This window comes from Ambystoma mexicanum, chromosome 6p (genome assembly GCF_040938575.1).
Source record: "Ambystoma mexicanum isolate Mex_15411 chromosome 6p, UKY_AmexF1_1, whole genome shotgun sequence".
Classification (NCBI taxonomy): domain Eukaryota; kingdom Metazoa; phylum Chordata; class Amphibia; order Caudata; family Ambystomatidae; genus Ambystoma; species Ambystoma mexicanum.
Window position 1 is genome coordinate 222,252,549 of NC_090935.1, and position 20,817 is coordinate 222,273,365.

The 20,817-nt window shown below is 46.2% G+C and overlaps 1 protein-coding gene across 1 annotated transcript in view; it reads right to left on the minus strand.

The window, feature by feature from the left end:
* The window catches only part of EPG5 (ectopic P-granules 5 autophagy tethering factor), a 2,517,217-nt gene that overhangs the window by 2,303,976 nt on the left and 192,424 nt on the right, over nt 1–20,817 (minus strand). Inside the window, exons 7-9 of the mRNA XM_069626898.1 lie at nt 5,500–5,605; nt 4,922–5,036; nt 4,389–4,539 (exon numbers count right to left, since the gene is read on the minus strand). Of these exons, the coding sequence (XP_069482999.1) occupies nt 4,389–4,539; nt 4,922–5,036; nt 5,500–5,605 (372 nt within the window). The remainder of the gene's footprint in view (nt 1–4,388; nt 4,540–4,921; nt 5,037–5,499; nt 5,606–20,817) is intronic.

Here is a 20,817-nt window from a genome sequence, read left to right on the forward strand (position 1 = left end):
ATACAAATACCGTCATTTTCAATTTTCATCTTATCATTATGCTCGGTTCCTGCTATGAGACTAGATCAGTCTTTGGATATTTTTGTCTTGCAAAGCCGCGAGCTGTAATTCTACTCTCTGTATCATAGGATTCCAGTGTGCGGTTTCTTTTCAACCGTAAAAATTCTCTGTATGGAACGCTCCATATTTGATTTTTAGGATGTCCACTGTGCGCATGTAGTGGTGTATTCGACCCCGTGGCTTTCCTATGTAGCTCGCAAGTTAACTTGTTGTTTACTTTTCTCGACTTTAATGTGAGAATAGTGATCAAAGTGCGGCTGTGCGTTTCCGTAAAACAGAGATTGTTTTCATTGAGATTCAATCGGTTGACAAACTCCACCCATCCCTGCTCAGTTCCTTTCCAGACAATAAAGAGATTGTCAATGTATCTCAGCCATAGGATGACATTGTCTGTGCATTTGCAATTCGTGTCTGTCCAGACTTCAAGTTCTTCCCATTAACCCATTGTTAGATTTGCATAGGGCGGTGCAAACGTAGTACCCATAGCAGTTCCCTGCAATTGTTAGAAATATTCATTGTTGAAGAGGAAAGTGTTGTTTGTGAGGCCCAGGTCTATTTTTACCATGTTTGTGTGTTCCAGGTAGTTAAGAGATCTAGTGTGCAAGTAATGTTGACATGCCTGCTTTCCATACTCGTGGCTAATAGACGTGTAGAGCGAAACCACATCCATACTAGCCAAAAGATACTCTTTCTCCCATGGTATGTTTTCAATTCTTGGGGAGGAAATAGATTGTAGGAGTGATTGAATCGATCAACACTCATCATCACTTGCTTGAATCCTTCCTCCTGCAATTGATATATGGTGTGTTTTCTGATTACTATTATTGCTCATCCTTGTTAAACTTATTGGTAATATATGCTTTCTCACCTCATTCTGTTGTTGGAAATTCATTCTATGTAACCAATTGGTTGATGACTTACCTATGGGTAATTATGCGTTTGATTTTTCTTTTTACTATATTGTATTATGGCACATATACAGCCTTGAGAACGACCCGTAGGTCGAAACACGTGTCGGCTGTCCAATCTTCTGAATAAATAGCTTCACTGACAAAATTCTTGCTTGTGAAAACATTTTTATTGGGACAATACTGACTAATTACTCAATGACTCTTCTTGGAACTTGAGCACGACTTACCTTCCCATCACAACTGTTTTGATAGTCTATATACTAGGACTGCCAGGAACCCCCAAACCGAGTACACCGATCACCTCAGAGTTTCCAGGGGAGTCAAAGCGCCAGATACAGATGAAAAGCTGGTGTTTCCTTCCTATGTGTAGGCTGCCGGGACTTGACATATTAATCTCTTCCTGAGCAAGGGTGAGTTGCATCATCCTGCTTTGCTATCTTGCTTTCTTTGTTGTCTAGGGAGCCCTCGACTCTCTAATTTCCATGAATCTCCCTAATAATCTGGACGTCAGGTAATGACAGTGGCCATGACCGAGTGGACTGTGACAACACTTGGGCCCTCAAGACACTCCTAGCAGCCAGCACAATGAAGATGGGCGCTCATTGGACGAACGATGTACCACTTGGCCTGCTTCAGCCCTTATGCTTTGGGCTCAAGATAATCTGGCAAAGGGTGAATGGAAAGGATCATCATCTATTATGTTTTTCACGCTTGCCCTTCGCTGGGACTCCTGGCAAGATAGTGCTAGGCTGCACCCTCTTTGGAGACTATAGAATCAGGGGCAAAGCGCTCGCCTTGAAAGCAAGACGACGCGGAGTGACACAGGTTCGATCCCCAGGTCCGCGCATAGACAACTGGGTATTAAGCGTGTTATAAATAACACATTACAAATTAAACGCATTTATTTGGTCTTCTGCTACTTTCATGCCCTTCTTCCGGGATAGTTTTGGTCTCCCAGGTTTACATGTTGTGGCAGCTTATTTGCTGTAGGGCTTGGGCTGGGTCTGGGTCACATTCACCAGTCCATTCCTCCACAGGGCTGGTTCCCCTATGAAATTGCCCTTCTGCCCCCACGTTAGTCGTGTACCGTTTTAAATGCAATAATGTCATGCATGGTAAGGTTCCTGCTCGCATCATTTCTTCAAAATGGAACACATCCAGTAAAGGGGATGCAGTTATCAGTCTTTAGGTGAGGAGAGTTGTGTTTTATGAATCTAACAAAGATTCTGCTGAAGGAGCACTGTATTGACTGCAAGTAACTCTACCTGCTGCATCAATGGACCATTATTATTCATAAACTTAATAGAACAGCAAGCTTATCCACTTTGGCAGCAGCTTGGTTCAATACAGTAATGGAAGGTACCATGCAACAACTGTAGACATTTCAGAAATAGGGAGGTTTCTCAGAAAAGCATCAGAAACCGCCTTCCTTCTATTGAAATGAGCCTTCAGTATGCCCGAGATGGACCAGTTTTCTTTCTAGTGACACAAGGGGCTGCATGGTTACTCATCAAGTTGCCCTGCAGAAATGTGCTACAACTAATGTTTCAACATGGACTACGCTGGCTCGTGATCATGTGATTTGAACTGCAAAACATCTGGATGGACATATAATGAATGAACATGGGGCCAGGAAATCAGGCCTGACCACATCATAGCCAGCACACTGTTTAGACTTTCTAATCTTTGTGGGCTTCTCAAGATAGTAGTTCAAGGACACCCACGCCCCCTCCTTTAATGTTAAGAGTACGTCTTTGCTGACATGGCCTCTGCAGGTACTGCTGCTGAGGTGGAAGCAGATAGTATCCATGGTGTGAACAATTCACATTCAACAACCTGCCATTCTCCCAGAGCTTTTCTAATCACCTCTGTTTCACATATGTGATGGCAACCGAGGTAAAGGTAGATTGCAGCCTCAATCCTAAATAATGATCCTCTGAGGATTGAACATCAGTGTACATTCTCAGTAAGAATCAAAAGGCCCTACCGTTGCTCTAGCAATCCTGTGGTTCTTCAGAGAATGAGCACTGGCATGCACGGTAATGCTGCAGTCCCATGCCACTGCAGTTACACTTGTTTAACTTCAAAATGGCAGAGAGGGATTTTAAGTTCTCGGATGCCGTTACCCTTATTACAGTTGGGGGTAACGGATAGAAGGTGGCTAATAAGCATACCCAGCAAGTAACTCTTAGTATTGAAGGAAAAAAATCAGAATGATCATAAGGGAAAGGTATAACAAATCCTGGCAATGATAACTAAAAAAAGAGCTACATTTTCGTGAGTTAGTGTCACAGAACAGGGCAAAGACCTGAGGACAGAGGAAGGAGAGAAGAAACTTCAGGACAAGAGTCTCAAGATCTGGTTGGGAACTATATCTGAGACACTCAGCGATGGAAACTTGAGAGCAAAGTCTTACAACCTTCTGATGATTATGTAGAAGGCATTGGTTGAGATCAGACCCAGTGGAGGAGCAGAGAGTTTGCCGAGATCTATTCCTCAGACATTGATAGAAACCAGATAGACATATTAACATATGAACATTTAATTTCAAAGTTCACTTGTTATTATGTTTTGGATTTTTCTCTAGTTCTGCCCGAGGAAGGGCAAGCCATTAAACATGTAGCAGCTTACCAACGTATGTAAGTCAGAACTGTATTATGGTTAGTGTTGTTCAAATTCATGGAAGTTGATTCAAAAATACAAAACTATATTTGAAGAAAAAGAATCATGAAGTACACTTTGTAATTGTTAATTAAGCACAGAAGCTAGAGTGTTCGTTTGAAACTGAAGTTGTGTTGTTGAGCCAAAGCCTACAGACAAATGTTTCTGCACCTCACAAAGCAATACACAGTGTCAGCTTGCAGGTCAATACATTGTTTTAAACAGTTCATATCGATATAGGGCAAGAACGTTTGTAAATCTTAATTCAATATGTTCCTCTGACGTTTGCAATCTGTGTTGGCATGCCTGTGTAATAGTTTATATGGGGCATGCAACGCCATTGGCTGTACCATGGATTCATTCCTGAGTACATTTAATACCAGAAACCTCAGAAATATTCACTAACATGGATACATTAGGTTAGCCAATTGGCATTGTACAAAGTTATTTTCAAAACTATTACAGTGAGCTTAATGATCTGAGCCTCCAACAGATCCACTTAGTAAAAACATATGGGCAAAACCATATTTGGCAATATTAGATAATCAATCTCATGCCATTATTTACTTTAGATGCATCTGACTGTATAGAAAGGTTCATTGTCATACAGGTTTTCAAGAGGTTCGTGTTAAGGCCATTGATAATAAGGAAATGTAATTGTTTACAAAAGGAGCTATGCAAGTTGCATAAAAGATAGAGTACATTTTATTTAGCCATTTCCATTGTATTCACAATAAACATGGAAGTGTGCCTTACCTGATTATCTGTCCGATCCGCTTCACAAACTGCCTGTATCGTGCTCTGTTAAACGTCTCAAGACCTACAGCGAGAACCTCCACTAATGAATTGGCAAACGCAAAAATCTTCATCATCTCCTGGGAAGTTGTTTTTTCAGGCACATAGTCGCCTAAAAAAGCAACAAAGAATAAGGTAATAAAGTAGCTTGTTCTTTATAATGCTTGAAACCATGGTTGTGTTCATTTCCCAGTGTTAGCACTAATTTGTGCTAATGTTCCCAATTTCACAGGTGTCCATTTTTAAAGAGTAGACCACCTACATGCTGAACATATCACAGTAGTAAGTGCCAAAATAACAGCTATCAGAACATGGTAAAAATAACTTTAGTATCATTCCATTTTTATAAGCCGACATTGTAAGCAGGTACCTGATAATGCGATAACAGTATTTTCTGGTGCCAATCAAGAAAAGTGACCAAGTAACAGTCTTAACTCTTTTGCAATGTTCCATAAATAAATTGTTCAGTGTTAAAGGGCTGTTATTCATTTTACCTTGGCCGTTGAATCGAAGTAAGCGTTTAAAAAGTTTGCAGAATGGAAATTGGGATAAAAGTGCAATCAGGTCATCTTCTGAAAGAAGGATCCAACTGGTCTCTGGATCTTCATCCTTCAAAAAACATTTTTTTCATTAAGAAAAGGAAACATCATCAGTCTTAATTCAGCCTTATTTTCCCTTTTTCATTACAACCATATAAGATAGTCTGTTTATTTTTATTCTCAGTCACACAATAATTGCCTCCCCAGCTTCAGAGGATTGCTCTCTTTTTTAAAGTTAAATATATGCACATTGAAACTATAATATATCTTGTTTGAAGGATACCAACCAATATAAGATGGTACCTATGCATTGAGTGTGTTTTACTTTCAAAAATTAAAAAAGATTAACAAATGTACGATTAAAATAACATAAAAGAAATATGCACCTCTACAAAACTGATTTTCAGTTAGTCTTTTAAGTGCAATGGGCTGAGGTCAAAACAGTTAGATCTTATAACTCATAGGTCAAATAGTGGAGGTCTGTTGACTGACAATATTGTTCAAAGACACATTCAAGGAAGATTAAAAAATACCTCTTCACCACCCTCATCTACCAGCATCCAGTTCCCAGATTCGGGACCTGTGGAGGAACTTTTCTTTTCACTTGGCTTCATATGGCACAAAAAATCATCACGATTTCTGCATGGAAAAAACATACATCACTTTACAATACTGAATGCTGTACATGCACACTCTTACAATGACATGCATCCTACAGATCACTGAAGCAAATTCTTCCTGCAGTTATCCCCATAGAAGAACCGGAACACTATAGTCTATAAAGAACACTCACAAGTAAGGCCACTAATTTGCACTTACCATTGGCAGACAGTGTGGATGTGGAGAACTATCATTCATACCAGGAGGCAAATTACGCATTCCTAGTTAGTAATTAGCAACTTGACTTTTCTTTTTTTAGTTCAAGTTTATTGATTATTTTAAAGTTACAAAATGCATATAAGGGTTGCAGACGAGCAACAAAACGAGGGTAGGAGTCTGAAAAACAAAAAAGAGGGCATGCAAGCCAAACCATGCAGATGTACTACGTTTTTGTGATAGACTTAAATGTAACAGATGCACAGTCAAATTGTGCGGCCTGGGTGAGGCGAGTGTCTGTTACTCTCGACTTAAGGTGTGTCCCGGAGGTCGGATGTTTGGATTCCACTCATTGGCCAGTTGTGGAATCCCCTCCTCCCTACCCTGATGTTCAAGTCTTAAATGGTTAGATGTGTAATGGTTTAGAATGAGTATAAGTGGCGCAGAGTGCTGGTTTTGGGTGGGGCGTCTAGCGTGTCCCAGCAATATGTGACCGATTCTAGAAAATGTTGTGAACAAATTGTTCAGGGTGGCAGGGCACCTTTTCTAAACCCAGATCTCTGAGATATTTGACCACCATAGTTTAAGAATGGGTCTATCTGGGGCCTTTCACGACCGTGCAAGGATCAGTCGCGCGGCTATCAGCAGCTGGGTGGTCAGTTATGCAATGACCTCGCTAAGGCTGTGTGCACCGTGTTGATCTGTGTCTCCAAGGATCATTGTAATTGGGCAAACATGTAGCCTATGCACCGTAATTCCCCTAATTCTTGATAGGATTTCTTTCCAGTAAAATTGGGAGTGGGGATATGACTATCACATGTGTTCCAGTGTGACCTTCTGACCAAAGCCCCTCCAGCATAGCTGCAAGTAACCCAGAGAGATTTTGTGAAGGCGATGAAGGGGCAAATACCATTGGAGAATTATTTTATATGCGTTTCCTTTGATGGGGGTGCATTTGGAGCGTTTCTGCACTCTTGACCATGTGTCGTGGCCATGAGTCCTGGGGAATGTCTAATTGAAGGCCCTGTTCCCAAGCCATCATAAATGGAAGCTGGGGGCGTGGCTAACTGGCCATGTAACTGGACGTGCCTGATGGGAGCTGCTCCGAAGATCCGACATTGATCCGTGCTTACACATACTGAAAACGACCATCCTACCTCAATAATTGAATCACAGGCATGTGAACAGTGTCTCTGCCACCGCTGGAAATATGGAGCTGATCGGGTGAGCAGTAACATTGTAACGAGAGATGGAACGTTTGGCGACCCTGACATGTTGTTTCTAAAATGGCGGACAACAATGGGCGAGCCGCCGCGGACGCGATCCAGAAGGAAGGAGAGAATGCAGCGTGAATCGGGACCCATTGTTGCCTAAAGTCGGTCTGCCGACTGAACGGGTGGCTGCGACAGAGCGTGCGGCCGCGCCACCTGAGAGGAGCAGAAGAGCGTGTGTGCTAGCACTGTTGCCGTGGAAGCCGTGCATATAAAAGTTGGGGGCCGGTGACTGGAAGCTTTGTGCCCCGCCCCAACAGCGTGGGGAACGAGTGAGCGGCACCCTGCTGCCTGCGAGCGCGGACGCAGTGCATGCGCCATGTACGAAAGGCGGAGGCGCAGCTGAAAGCCGGGGCAGCGGACAGCTGCCGTGTGTTCGCTGATAGAGCAGACGCCTGAGGAACGGGTGTCGGGTGCCTGGGAAGCATATACTGACACCCGCTACAGTGCCGGGACTCGAGTTCAGTGAAGCTGGGCACCGGGCCACGCACAATAGGGGACCTGTGCGACCTTTTGAAACACATTTCCTTGTTTTTCCGGTGCGACGTATGCGAGAGGGCCCCCATTGTCGCTGGATGCACCAGCATCGCACATAACAGTGCCTGCAGAACGAAGAATAGTATCCTGCTGCCACGAACAATAAAAAAAGGTACTTAAGGGAAACGGAAATCGGATCGCCGTCACTGATATGTTCTTTCCTCCTCACGGCAAGCCAGCTGGAGGGGAGGCACCCGTAAATAAGCACTGTGGGAACGAAGTGCAGCGGCCCTTGGTGTTGCCATAGAGGAGACCGGAGGCCTGGGGTCAGGCAGCAATTATAACAGCCATTGGGCATAAAGGTGCCCACTTAAGTGCCTAAAGCAGGTGGATTGCAGGGCTGTGTTTGCGAGAAAAGGAGAAGGAGGGGGCTCCCTGCATCAATCGAGGTGAATAACCTGTACAACATTGAGATTGTACCCCAAAGCGCAATCTGATTGGTGCAAGGTGTGGAATTGCGTGGGGGGATGCAACCCACTTGAGTGCATCGCTCAGTGCGCAGGTATCCATGAGAGCACCCCGTACTAATTACTGAAATCGGTATTGCCCCATAAAAGTTAGTGGAACAGAGCAGTGGGCTTGCTGTGCTACGGATAGAGCAGTGCGCCCTGAACCACAAGATGACTGGACGAGTGGTCAAAGGCAAGAGCAAGCAACCTACGATGGAGGCGTTTGCCAAGGCGCAGCAGTCTCCAGCCGCATTGGCGACAGCGGCCGCAGGTGTATCCATGGGACGCCCAACTGGTACTGACAATCACCATATACTGGCCGCCATAACAGAACTAAAGGACTCCTGGGGGATAGCAATGGCAGACTTAAGGACCTCCCTAGAGGCTAAGATCGATGCGGTGGGGATAGATGTAAACTTGCTACGACAGGATGCCAGCGCACTGGCGGACAGAACAAGTACCCTGGAAAGTGCGGTCAAAACTAACACTACCACCAGCACTGACAATGCAAAACAAGTCCATATTCCAATGCAGCAAGTGGCTAACTTGGAGAACCGTGCAGAGGAGGCGGCAGGGAGAGCGAGAAGGAAGAACATTCGAGTGGTTGGTCTGCCGGAAGGTGAGGAAGGGCAGGATCCTACAGACTATGTGGAGAACATGATCCTGCAGGAAATAGGCGCTGACAAACTCTCGCAAGGATTCATGGTGGAACGTGCATATAGAGCCCTCACGAGGAAACCAAATTCCGGAGCGCCTCCTCGAGCAATAATCGCCAAGATTTTGAACTATAAAGACAGTGAGAAGATTTTGGAGTATTTCAGGAAAGGAGGAACGATAGATAGGGCTTCGGCTACCATCACTGCGTATCCGGATTATACAATGCTAGTCCAGAGGCAGAGATATAGCTATGTAGCATTGAAGAGACGGTTGCGCGCGGCTGGCATCAAATATATGCTTCTGTACCCTGCAAGATTGAAAATACTACACAAGAGTCAAATGTTTTTCTGTGATACCCCAGAGGAGGCCACTGCATGGCTAGACCAGCAGGGCTGCCCGGAACAGGATGCTGCACAGCCTCAAGGAGAATAAGATAAGTGACTGAAACAATTCATGCATACTAGTATATCACACTAGGAGATATTCAAGCAGAGGCCCGAGAGAAACATTACAAGATGGGTAGAGATGAGTAGTGCGGACACCAGCTTCGGATGTCCTTGATCCTATCGAATAACATTGGACTGGAATATAGAGCCTTGATTGTATGGGCAAATTAGATATTAGTGTGTATCAAATGGGATATCAATGGGATATTGTGGCAAATGGGAGCGGCAGAACATAGGCACCTAACCCCCAATAGCAGTAGAAGGAGAAGGATAGTCATTAGGGCTACCTCACACTGCTGAGCTTCGAGTACAGGCTATTGCCAGAAAGGGCTAGATGCGGGGGTGCCTGAGATCCAGGGATGGAGCTGGGCAATTGTTTGGGGGGGGGTGAAGTTGGGGAAGGGAAGGGTGGTGGGAGGGAGAGGGGAAGGGGTGTTTGGGTTGTTTGTAGTTAAGGGTAGTTTGAATTGGGGTACAAGCCTATATAGACAGATACAAGGAGGAGTGTTGGTCCGCACTGGTGGGAGGAGACCGGGAACTCTAGCAGGCCATGGGGGACCTTAAAATAATTACATGGAATGTTCGGGGCCTCAATAATTACTTAAAGAGAAACAAAGTTATGCTGTATTTACAAAGGCAAAAGATAGATATCACACTGCTACAAGAGACCCACCTGACACGGGAAAAGTTGGAAACAGTTGTGAAGAAATGGAAGGGGGTTGTGGCGGGCTCAATTTATTCTGCCTATGCTAGAGGAGTGCTCACCTGGGTGGCTCTGCATGTCCCATTTCATGTGTTGCAAGTAACCGCGGAGCCAGATGGGAGGATGGTCATGCTGAGGGGATTGGTGGAGAATTGGGAGATAAGCATTGTGAATACATACGTTCCCAACCAGAACAAGACAACATACTATAAAACCCTGAGTACTAACCTTAGCATGTGTATGGGGAGTGTGGTGATCTGGGGTGGGTATTTTAATTGTGTACTAAACCCTAAAGTAGACAGATCGGATCGGAAGTTTGATAGACCTGCCCCGGCAGCAAGAGCGCTGCAGACAATGCTAGATGACTTTGGTCTGGCGGATGTGTGGAGAATGAAACACCCCCAAGAAAGACAGTAGTCGCACTATTCCGCCCCACAACAATTACACACGAGGCTAGACTACGTCTTTGCCACGTCAGAAATAATGATGGAGACAGTGCAGGCAGAATTTAAAGCGAGAGTTAGCTTAGACCATTCCCCTTTGGTTATTAGCTGGCAATACTGCCCCCCCAAGGGCAAGGATTCCGACTTGGCGCCTCCGAGCAGAGGCGCTTAGAGACCCCCTGTTTAGGGAAGATATAAGGGAGGAGATCATACATTATTTTGAGGAGAATACGGGTAGCGTAGACTCAGCGGGCACACTGTGGGAAGCTTTCAAAGTGGTGATGCGGGGCGTAGCCATAGCAAAATCTAAAAGCTTGCAAGGGGGGGTCCTGGCTGATCTGCATGAAGCAGAAAGGAAATTGGAAAAGGCACTGAGGGGGAGAGATGATACTGAAAGAGACAGAGCTGATACTTAAATTACAGCAGACATGTGCGGAGCAATGGGATAGACTGTGTAACCTTAATTACAGGCGATATATAGAGAGACAACACACGGGAGGAGATAAAACAGGAAGGCTCTTGGCATGGTTATATAAAAGCAAGATGCCCAGGCCCACCATTAGGACAATTACAAGAGAAGATGGCAGTGTAGCAGACACCCAAAAGGAAGTTAATCAGGAGTTTGTAAATTATTACAGGGAACTATACGGGGATGAGGAAAGAAGCAGTTATGAGGGAATAGCAGAAACATTAGAGGACATAGGTCTGCCCACAATAACTGCGAACAAAAGAGAGGAACTAGATTCACCAATCACCTTGGAGGAGTTAGAAGAAGTGGTGAGACAGCTCCCTACTAGTAAGACCCCGGGGGCGGACGGGTTTCCAAGTGAATGTTATAAAGTGTATAAAGCAGAAGTACCCCCCCCCGATGTTAGATATGTTAAACGAAGCGTTTCCAGAGTGACTCAGAGAGGCGATCATAGTACCGCTTCCCAAACCTAACAAGCCTGAGCATAGCTGTGGCTCCTATAGACCACTGTCAATGCTGAACCAGGATAGCAAGATATCGACAGCTGTCTTGGCAAGTAGACTAAGGAGAATTATAGGTAAGCTAATACACCCTGATCAGACGGGCTACATCCCGAATAGGAACATCACTCACAATCACAGACGACTCCATCGGATTGTTGAATGGGGGAACGGGAATGAGAGTGAAATGGCAATAGTGTCCTTAGACGCTGTGAAGGCCTTCGACAAATGGCTGCTGGCGGCCTTGGCGAGTTATGGTATGGGGCCTGCATACGCGAGATGGGCAAAGATGCTATATAGCGAACCACTGGCCAGGGTCAAGACAGGAGCAGTTATTTCGAGAAGTGGCAATTAAGCAGAGGTACCAGACAGGGGTGCCCATGGTCCCCTATGCTGTACATATTAGCCTTGGCGCCTTTGGCGATATACCTCAGAAAACAGTATGACACCATAGGCATCGAGGTGGGAGGGGAGCGACATTTGATCTCCTTGTATGCGGATGATTTGCTACTGTACCTTAGGCACCCGGAAGAGAATCTTCAGTATATCCTAGAAGTCATGGATAGATATGCCGGGTTGTCAGGCATAGCGGTAAACCCTCAGAAATCTACTATTTTCCCGCTGGGTGGTTACAAGGGGATCCCTGTCAGGCGGCTGCGGGTGTTGCAAATTCCTTGGCCGGTTGATACTTTTCGGTACCTTGGGATAGATGTATATCACACGGTGGAGGAAGAACATAGGCACAATACCAAGGCAGCCATAGTGAAAATTGAGAACAGTATGACATTTTGGGCAAGGTTGCCCCTGGAAATGATGGGACGAGGGGCAATGCTTAAGATGGTGATCCTGCCCAGGCTCCTGCATTATTTCGGGAACATTCCGCACCCGATACCTAAGAAGTTTTTCACCAAACTAAACGGCATATGCAGGGACTTCCTGTGGCATGGCACCAGAAATAGAGTGGCACTATGGAAGCTGCAGAACTTTCATGAGAGGGAAGGAATAAAACTGCCTAACTATGAGGTCTATTACGCGGCGAGCCAACTACAATATGTCGCCAAATGGCTCTCAGATGAAGTGACCCCTGAATCCAGGTTGTTTGGGGCAGACTGTTCCCCATTTTACTTAAAGGAGGGTATTTGGCTGCCCAAGACAGAAATGGAAGCGCGATGATGTTGCTTGGGTGGAGGATGTGGCGCCGAGCGTGCCAGATGATGGGAAACCCAGTCCCATGCTCCCAGCAGATGCCGTTGGTTGCATTGGCTGGGGGAGATGCGCAGCTGCGGATGACAATTAGGAACCACTGGGAACTGGTGGGATTGGTAACGATGGGAGATGCCTGGAGGGATGGGATCATCATAAATTTTGAAGAGCTAGTAGAGGAGATGGGGTTACAAGTAGGTCAATACATTACTTATCATAGACTGGTGCAGAAGTTTAAGAAAACTTGGCCTTAAACAGTACTGGAGGTAGACCCAGACGTTACCATAGACACGATATACGACATAGCCGAGGGTGGGCATGAGATCTCCAGATTGTATGAGATGATGATGTCCAAGGTTGAAAGGGAATTAACGCAACTGAGACTAGGCTGGGAAGCGGACGGTGCCCCGATGGAGGACGGGATGTGGGAGCGTGCCCTGGGTTATCATAAAAAGGTGTCAAGAAACGCTAGATTAATACAGATACAACTATATATTATGCATAGGGCGTACATGACACCCCTGAAGATATCGAGGTTTGAAGGTGCCGGGAGACAGACATGTCCTAAATGTGATGCAGAGCGGGCTGACATGGTGCATATGTTCTGGTCCTGCCCGGTGATCGAGTGTTTCTGGAGAGACATAGCGAGGAAACTAGCGTGTAACGGGGTCAATATTGTTATAGACTCAGTCTGGGCGTGCTTGCTGGGGGAGGGGTTCCCCAGACCGCAGAAGCTTAGACATGTCAATAAACTGAAGGATTTAGCATATGTACTGGCAAAGAGAAGGATTGCCATGGGATGGAAAGTGTGTCATAGACCACGGGTAGATATATGGTGGAAGGAGCAGCAGAAGTGGGCGGAAGCGGAGACCATGGTATGGCAGGAGGCAAGCAACACAGGGGGAGAGGAAGAAGTAGGAATCCTGATGGCATGAAAATTGTTGATAGCGGAACTGTTCGGTACGTTACAAGATCAGACAGAATCCTCCGGAAATGAGACCCCACCACATGGGGCGGATACGGAGTGAATGGTACAATTAGGTTCGTAAAAGGGGGTGGGATAAAAGGGAACAGTGACTAAAATTGTGTAATGAAAATGTGTAATTATATTAGTGACATTTGCACTGTGTATTTGGTTTGTATTGGTTTTATTTGTTTGGATATGCAATAAAAATTATTTTAAATAAAAAAAAAAATATATATGGAAGCTTCTCGTCAGGGTTAGATATATCTAGTAGCTTGGAGATAGATACTTGAAGTTTTACTCTTGCCCGGCAGGTCGCTGAGGAGCAATTAACGGGCCACAGGTTCCCAGTTACTATTGCGGTTGGCCTTCCCTAGAAGTGATCCAGTGTCTGAGCTGACAATGTAATCTTTCGTTTTTTAGCAAGGTGAATTATGCAAACTGCCAGGTGTGGCAATCCATGAGCTGGCCTGGTGTGCCTCCAAATTATCAGTGGAACGATTTCGTGTCCAGCCCCCGTGTGAAGTCTGGATTCCCCAGAACCGGGAATAAGGGGCCAAGGCCTGGTTTAATTATCCAAAGTCTGTGGGCCACGTTCCAGTAGGATAGGGTGGTCTTCGATGAGTCCAGTAGGGTGCCACGTTGTGACCGTTCCAGTCTCCGCAATTACAAGAGGGATGCCAGTGGGGGGGGACGAGTGGGCGCTGGCTCCAGGTGCAGCCACCCTGACCCCGTGAAGTCACCGCTCTATTTCCTCACGCGAGCCAGTTGGGCTGCCACAATGTACCTCAGCACATTCGGGACTCCCAGGCATTCGATAGCTGCAGGGTGGAACAGGACCTTGCACGAGATCCTGGGGTGCTTGCCCCCTGCCCCATATGAAACTGGGATGTTCTTTGGAATGCTCGAAAGGGACACTTTAGGTATCTGAATTGGGAGGCTACTGAAGAGGTAAAGTAGTCTCGGAAGGACATTCATCTTAACTGAGAGGGTGCAGCCTACCACACGATCTCCACGGGAAGCCACCTTTCCATGTCCGAAAAGAGCATGCTCAAGAGGGGTTGCAAATTGTACTTTAAGACGCCAGCTCTGCACGGTGTAATGTGCACTCCCAGGTACTCAAGGGACTTGCTCAACCATTTCAGGGGATGCTGGTCTTCAAGACAGAGTTTCCCCTCTGCCGACTCTTCGACTTTCAACCCATGGGATTTTATTTTAATAGAATCCCCTCGTTATGTTCCCCTGGGATTCCACATTCACAACTCAGATTCCCACAGTTGGCCGAGTCCATCTCCAAAAAATCATCTCCCTTTCCATCATAATGGCCTCCCTCGTTATTACTTGTTGGCCACGAGGCGGTGGACCCGTCGGGACACGTGTGCAGGGCAGGCCGGAGGAGGACAGCATCAGTGCCGCGTTCCTGGTGCAGACTCCGGCCGAAAAGAAGCAGCACCCGCACCATGGTTGCGGTGAGCCCTGTGTGTGTACGCAGTTGGAGAACAGGGCAAAGCAGACACAGACCCATCTAGGGTCGCCGCAGGGTTTGGGGGCCACATGACCAGGGAGCCGGTGCAAGGACACGCTCGCCTGCAACCATATCTCTTGTTGTGGCAACCACACGGTTTCGCCACTGCAGCGTATGGAGACAGGAGGCATTGAACAGCCTGGTGATGTTAGACGAATTAGAGGAAGGCACCCATGAACGTGACATTACGGGTGCCCATCTTGGATGGGACACATCAGGCAAGAGGAAAAGTAGACAGTTCTTACTGTGCCAGTACACACAGAAAGGTGGGGGAATTTTCACCTTCTGTTGGATTCCGTGCAGGTTGTGAAGCATTTTGGGAGTCGGGGGCGGCACAAAACATCAAGCCATTTGTCTAAAAGATATTTATCACGCCTTTTGTGTCTAATGCTTGGCCAAAAAACAAACAAAATAATGCCAGTCCCTCTCGCCGCCCACCCTGCATTTCTGGCAAGCCACCTGCGATATGGGACTTGTGGGCAGACGTCTTCAAGGTGTATCTGCGAGTGGCTGGCAGAGAGCGGCATACAGCGACGACCAGAGGGAAGTGCCATTTTCAACTGTTTAGGAGCAGAAGGGCTTGGGATTTTCAGGCACTTACCTGGCGACGATGTGCACATGGCTGCCCAGAGTGGTGATGAGGGTGAGACAGTGATTTGCTTATACACGACTGCTTTAAAGCAGTTGGAAGCACGTTTTGGCAAGATGCTCAATGTGGTGCTTGAGCGTTACACCACTTCTTTTCTAGAGCACATGGAGCAAGGAAATCCATCGATGCATAGGTTACAGCCTTGCAGACTTTTATTGCAATGTGTACGTTTACTGGCGTGCAAGTAGAGTACATTAGACACCAGATAATGATAAAGACAAGCCGTGCCAAGGTCAGGGAGAGGCTGCGGATTGACCAACACCACGCTTTGAACAAGGTTATAGAGATTGCCAGGGTGCTGTTGCATGGCAAGCCAAGATGGCGGACCGTGTATAAGCTCTGTAATGAGTGGGGACATCAAGCTGAAATAATCCAGCCATAGCGGAGCAGATGCTACACTCACCCGCAATATTGACGAGCTGGCAGCCAGAGAAACCCACCGAAAAAGTCTGCTTGAAACCGGAGTCGGGTCCCATAGAATCGAGGTGCAGACATCAGAGGCCGCGCAGCCGTGTGAGAGGTAACTTCTGAACGAGACGGTGATTGGCTGGTGCCGCTTGTTCCAAGACATGGCAGCATCCAATTGCTACAATCAGGTCTCCTCACGAATAATAACAATGATATATGTCACACCGCCATCCAGCCTGTTGGCTCTCTGAACTGTATGCTGCTTATTACCAGATCTTTGGTTAAGCACGCTCACAAAGTATCTGCCTACATCGAAGAAAAAAAACTCGATGTCTGTGCTATTACAGAAACGTGGGGCTCTGCTGCTGCCGGCCCCTCACTACATCTAGCCATTCCAGATGGGTACTGCATGCTCAGACAGGACAGAGAGTCAGGGAGGGGGGAGGTGTAGCCTACATTTTAAGAACATCCTCATCAGCATTGAAAATTAAGGGATATCTTATGGAAGGAATAGAATTCCTTCACATAAAAATCAGGATGAACTCTTAAAACAACAGTTAATTTTATTCCGATTTATCGTCCACCCTCTTGTTTAGGCAACCTTTCTCTTGCACTCTCCAGTTATCTCCTCCCACTATTGAAACCCAATGTCCGCTTTATAGTGCTGGGCGACTTCAATCACTGGCTGGGACATATTGATGATCACACTGCATCTGAACTAGCTCAATCCTTCACAGATCTGGGCTTTACACAAATGGTTCTTACTCCTCCCCATAACCTGGGTCATACCCTGGACTGGGTATCTGTCATTAATAGTCCTTATCACAACGTGCTGGTAGCACCCTGTCCGTGGTCAGATCATGCTTTTGTTCACTTTTCGGCAACTGTACCTTTTGTTACTAAAGTCAAGTTGCTCCACTCTGAAGCGACTTCATATCGCAAAAAAAATAAAAGCCCTGACATCACAGGCCCCGCTAATTTTGGAGCCTGATGACACAGGCGTCCTAGCCAAGAAAATCAAGTACACCCTGAATCTGGTGGTGAACTCCCTTGCGCCACTCAAAAACAAAAAGAAATCTGTAGAAACTAAAAGAACTAACTCATGGTTTTCCCCCCGAACTTCAAACCCTTAAAGCTGCCTCCCTAAAGCTATTTTATGTTTGGAAAGCTAATCAATCTCAGTCAGCACTATCCAACTATAAAAAAAAGCATTCAACACCTACAAAATAGCCATTACGGAAGCCAAAAAAATCGTATCTGGCCGCCAGAATCTCACATGCATCATCTAATTCCAGGGAATTGTTCAAAATTCTTAAAGAACAAGAGGCTGTTCGAGAGCCATCAGCCTCCACGATCATCAGAAATGACGATTGGTGCTCGGATATCCAGAATGCCATGTCAAAGAAATTAGACGGAATCCGGGAAGGTATAGCTACTAAAAAAAAGTGTCTACGATATCCATGGTACTCTTACTGCTGGCAATACATTCATTAGGAATCCATATATTTCCATCTTTGATTTTTCTCTCATATCGGAGGAGGAATTAGCATCCATCATTTCCAAACGTAAAGCCACCAACTGCACAGGGGACTCCTGTGCTTCCACTATTATTAAAGCCTGCCCTCCTGCACTGGTACAGGCCATATCCAAAACTCTTCACTTCTCAATGGTATTGTTCCAGATGAAATGAAACAAGCTTAGGTCACACCCCTCTTAAACCTGGATCAGACTGTCCCTACCAACTACAGGCCGATAACTAACACCCCCTTTCTGTTGAAAATACTGGACCGGGTTGCATATACTCAAATTGCTCAACATCTTAATTCGCACCCCATCCTCAACCCCTTTCAATCGGGTTTCAGACAAGGCTACGGTACGGAGACCTCATTACTGGACCTTAAATCTCAACTCCTACAGAGACTGGATAACCAGCAGATTTCACTTCTAATTTCTTTAGACCAATCAACTGCGTTCAACCTGGTCGATCATTCCATTCTGGCAGACAGGCTTATGTCGGTAGCTAATTGCTCCCAGGCCGCTACCAAATGGCTGTTCTCCTTATCAAATAGATTCAGCAGGGTGTATGCCAACGAGGCGAAGGCACCGGCCATTCAGGTTCTCTTTGGAGTTCCGCAAGGAGCCAGCCTATCTCCTACCTATAATATCTTCATGGCTCCCTTCTTCGCTCATCTTGCTCAAGAAGGTATACTTTTTTTCTAACTATGCAGATGACACACAATGTGTCATCCCTCTCAAAGGTCAGCACGACCTGGATGAGAGTGAAATTAACCGCATATTCTCCATTATTGAACAGTGGATGATGCTAAATAACCTCGCACTCAACCGTGGTAAGACTGAACTCATGGTGGTGGGATCCGAGGGCATTTTAGCTAAACTTGACTCAGCCTGTAAGCACTTACAGTTAGGGGATGTTCAAATCCCCACTCTCCCCAAGTCGCTTAACATGAAGCCCTACGTAGCCCGTACAGCCGCATCCGCCACCTACTATATTAAATTGTTGGCCCACCTGAGACAGTTTATCTCCAAACAGAATGCTGAGTCTATTGCCCAAGCCATTGTAGGAGCCAAACTTGATTATTGCTGCGGTCCGCTAGCAGGTTCCAGTAAATCTACCATTAATCGTCTTCAGGTGGTGCAAAATGGCGCGGTTAGAGTCGTAGCTGGCCTCTCTTATAGGGCCCATGTCTCTGAAGCGCGTCGTGCCCTGCACTGGCTCGCTGTGGAGGCTCGGATATCCTTCAGACTTCTGGTTATCACCTTTAAATGTGTCATGGGTATGATGCCCCCTTATTTACAAAGGTACATTGGAAAAAAACTTGCCTTAGAAATTTGCTTCCAACAACCAGAACCTCCTTTACCAGCCAAGGTCTAAAACCAAAAAAGCGCAATTGGGTGCCTTTGCATTCATGCTCTGCCCAGCCATCTGAGAAATTCCTCAGTCCTGAGTAACTTCAAAAAGGGTCTCAAAACCTTCCTCTTTAATTAGTTCTCTTCTGATATCCATCTCTACAGTTACTCATTGGTACCGGGATATCCTCTGCATGTTTCTTGTTATGTTTGTCTTTTTGTCCGCACCCTCACACCAATGGGTCTATGGCTCTGCACTATAAATGTAATAAAGTAAAGTAAAGCACAACGGAGGTGTCTTGGGGCTCAGGGAAAATCGCTCCGAGGATCGAGCAAACATCAATTGGACTCCCATCGAACAGCAGGGTCATTGGATATAACTGTGGCCCGAATTATGAGATGAAAGCAACAGCGGCGAAAACACGCCAATACCAGTGAATTGAGTGGCAGCAACCCCCCGCTGCCCGCACTTATCATTAAGGGAACCACACCACGGCACAGGCAACAGGAGGGCTGGATAGCGGTGCAGCCATCTTGCTGCAAGCCGCAGCGAGAAGGTATATACCGGCGATCCGGGACACCACTAATCCTGCAGCATCGTACACACTTTGGAATCCCCAGGTGCCATCATTGTTACGGCTTGGGTGGCTAAGCGGGGTAACACTATAGTGATTAGTGGACGGTGAGGGGAAATTAGCCACCCCATTGAAGGCACAGAGCCGGAGGTAACCCGACTGGGGAACAGACAACAAACAGGTCTCAACACAGCAAACGACTGACTGCTCAGCTACCCGGGCCCGCTAACCATTGCAATAACATGACAAACATGACAATGTGCTCAGGTGGTAAGAAAGGGGGCACAATTGATTGCTTTACCAAGTCCAAATGCACTTGATGACTCTGCTTCTGTGAATGAAAACCAGGCCTCAAACCCCATTGAGCTCCAAAAAACATGATGGAAGGTATGCAGCAGGGGTTCGCATCCGTGAAAAATAAACTGGACGGAATCACGACAAGGGTCACTTCAATTCGCGCTCAGCTGGAGAAAGAAACCCAATGAATTACTGTGGCAGTGAAAAGCATAAGCAGCACAAAGGAAACCGTAGCCATACTCACCAAAGATATAAAGCAAGTAAAGACGAAATGTGGAGACATAGTCTAGATCAAGAAGGAATAATGTTTGTATCTTTGGTGTTCCAGAAGACGCGCCGAGGAGCAACATGGAGAAGGCTGTCGAGGATATGCTGAGGGACCTGTTTCGAGATCCCGGCTTGTCCCCAGTGTGGAGAGAGCACACAGAGCCTTTATGTTCAAGCCTAAACCTGGAGACTACCTTCTGCCAATCATAGCTCGCATAATGAATTATCGCGACAGAGGACATTCGCTGGGGTAAAAAAGTTGCTTAGGGACCGTAACATTGCATATGCCATGCTGTTTTCAGCACGTCTCCTAAATCAATACAACACTAAATACTATTTTTTTTACATACATTGCCGGAGGGGGCAGTGTCCTTTGTTCAGACTCAGATCCAGGTCCCGTTGGAGCGGGAAGGCAGCGCTATTTGAAACCTATAAAGAAGCTGCCAGCCTAGAAGGAAGCATCCGGCGATACGGAGCAAATGGTAAAGAGTAACTATACTTGGTTCCACGCTATGGCATACGTAAGCCGATTGTGTGCCTGCAACGGCTTTGCGAAGCAAGCCCCACTCGAAACGGTAACTTACACCCTCCAAGCGAGTGCTCAATTTGAGATTCATGGTTTATTGGGACAATCCCAGGGAGGGTCTATGCGGGTACACATAGCCTAAGGTTGGAGAGCTATGAGGATGAGGGAGAGATTGTGAGGGTTGGGTTTGGTTGAAAATTTTCAAAATATATATTTGTTGGCTACACAGTGACATTTGGACGTTCAGTTAGGAATGAGAGTGATTTCAGGATATCACT